The 2,104-nt window shown below is 38.6% G+C and overlaps 1 protein-coding gene across 1 annotated transcript; it reads left to right on the top strand.

Moving 5' to 3' along the window:
- The first annotated feature begins 715 nt into the window (after nucleotides 1-715).
- LOC149473155 (chemerin-like receptor 1) lies at nucleotides 716-1,834 on the top strand. Its single transcript, XM_089684184.1, has one exon. It carries the CDS (start codon nucleotides 716-718, stop codon nucleotides 1,832-1,834), a length of 1,119 nt encoding a protein of 372 aa, XP_089540310.1.
- Nucleotides 1,835-2,104: the final 270 nt, after the last annotated feature.

A 2,104-nucleotide genomic window follows, 5' to 3' on the forward strand; every position in this document is an offset into this window, starting at 1 on the left:
ACTTTTTTCCAACAGGGAAAACAATATAGTAGGTCCAGACAAGCAGGCGAAATGAGTATGGGCAAGCGAAGTAGGAAGACCTAGGAGAGGTCAAGTGAGGTTAGGAAGGTAGTAGAGGAAGATAAGGGGTGTAGGGATATAGGTTGATGTAGGAGGGTAGAAATAGCAAGGGGAAAGGTACTGTGGTCATCCCCTCTAGTGCTGCCTGTACTTTCTTTTGTGGCTAATATGTTGTGGTGCTATCAGCTTGAATCCAGAGCTATCTTACCTGCTAAACAATTTTTCTTTTTGTAATTCCTGTCCTAAGATCTACATAGCACTGGCAGACAGCCCAGCCAGGTTGGACACCTAATGTTTTTCTGTTGTAGTTAGAACAGTACATCTAGGTCACCTCCATGCCAACAGCCTGTGACTGGACAATAAGGGAGAACAAGCAGACTGATGAGCTTATACTCCTGCTTTATTTTCCTATTAGCTGGTACTTTGAAAGCCATTTGCATTTAGCACAACTGATTGGCTCTTCAAACTGCCCCTTTTCCCCCAGTCTACAAGAGATAACAAGAGAGTGATACCAAGCTAAGTTCAGATCCTTACACTAAATGTATATGTGGAATGACTTCAGTTGTGATAGCAATAATTATGAGAATTTGTATAACATATGTTGACAACCATATCCATTTTATTAATTTTCAGCTTCACACTTTCAAGAGGGAAAATGTCTTTGTACAGCCCCTGTTATTCCACTGGAGAAATTATGGAACTTATGGCATTTCAAGCAAAGTATTCTGCTCCTCTTACTTACGTTAACATTGTGCTAGCTATGGCGACCTGCATTATAGGACTGATTGGCAATGTCATTGTCATCTTTTTCAACATATTTGTGGTGAAGAAATATAAATCAAAAATCTGGTTCTTGAACCTGGCCATCACCGATTTTGTCTCCCTCCTCTTATTGCCTTTCTACATCTTTGCTACGTTACGTAGTCACTGGCCCTATGGAAAGTACACCTGTAAGATGTTTCTATTTGTTATCTGTGTCAACATGTATGCTAGCATTTTGATTCTCACAGCCTTAAATCTCAGTCGTGTTCTATCTGTGGCAAAGCCAATGTTTCATCATATCTTTATCTCGCAACGTGTTTCAAGATGGACTTGTATAACAATATGGATGATAACTTTATTTACCAGTCTTCCAGTGTTGGTTTTTAGTGGGGAGGTCAAACTTGGAGATGATAGATATTGCAGTTTCAAATCTGGCAAATTCCATGATGATGGGGCATTTGACCTCACATATAATTTAACTGAACCTCTAGGCTTACAAAACAACATTTACCTAGATGTGTACTATAAGTTACACAATTTTATCAAAGAATGTTCACCTGAAGAATGCTGTGGTGATGAGAACACGCTCACTACTTGGAATAACATAAAATATGCATTACAGTATTTTACTATTCCATTCTTGGTGATTGGTTATTTCATTCCATTGTGTGTTGTTATATTTTCCAATATAACTATAGCCATACAGGTTAGAAAATCCCAGACTGTGAACACCCATAGGCTCTACCAGATAGTCATCGCCATCATTATAGTGTACTTTTTCACATGGACACCGCTCATTCTAGGTCAAATCATTTTTTTTACTGCTATTATAAATATGAATTTAATAGTCATGCTTAAAGTCATGACCTTCATACCACTTCTCTGGAACATTGCCTATACCAGCTGCTCCTTGAACCCCATAATATATGTGCTAGTTGGCCGACACACAAGGGCCAGCCTTGCGGATTTCTTAAGTAGCATACGCAAAATAATAGCTAAAAATGTATTTTAAGAGGGCATGCCTAACCAACATGAAAATATCAGTTTTTAGAGGGCAAAATCATCCATTATTTGGATAAGACTTCCTGTAGCATGATCCGCAGGTGAATGGACAGATCTCTTTGCCAGAGACTGAGAGATATACAAAATGTTTGGTTGGTTTAGCCCACGTCCATTTGCCCAAAGCTGAATTTCAGGCACAAAAACTTACATTAACTGTATATTTATCAATAACCATATAGAGGATATAATTGCACTTTGTATGTACCCAATGGCCTACCAA

This window comes from Staurois parvus, unplaced genomic scaffold (assembly GCF_062004578.1).
Source record: "Staurois parvus isolate SC_StPar_1 unplaced genomic scaffold, SC_StPar_1.0 ptg000018l, whole genome shotgun sequence".
Taxonomy (NCBI): Eukaryota; Metazoa; Chordata; class Amphibia; order Anura; family Ranidae; genus Staurois; species Staurois parvus.

Bases quoted from the DNA above. Each gene is read 5' to 3' on its own strand.
- LOC149473155 (XM_089684184.1), top strand. From the start codon at position 716: ATGTCTTTGTACAGCCCCTGTTATTCCACTGGAGAAATTATGGAACTT.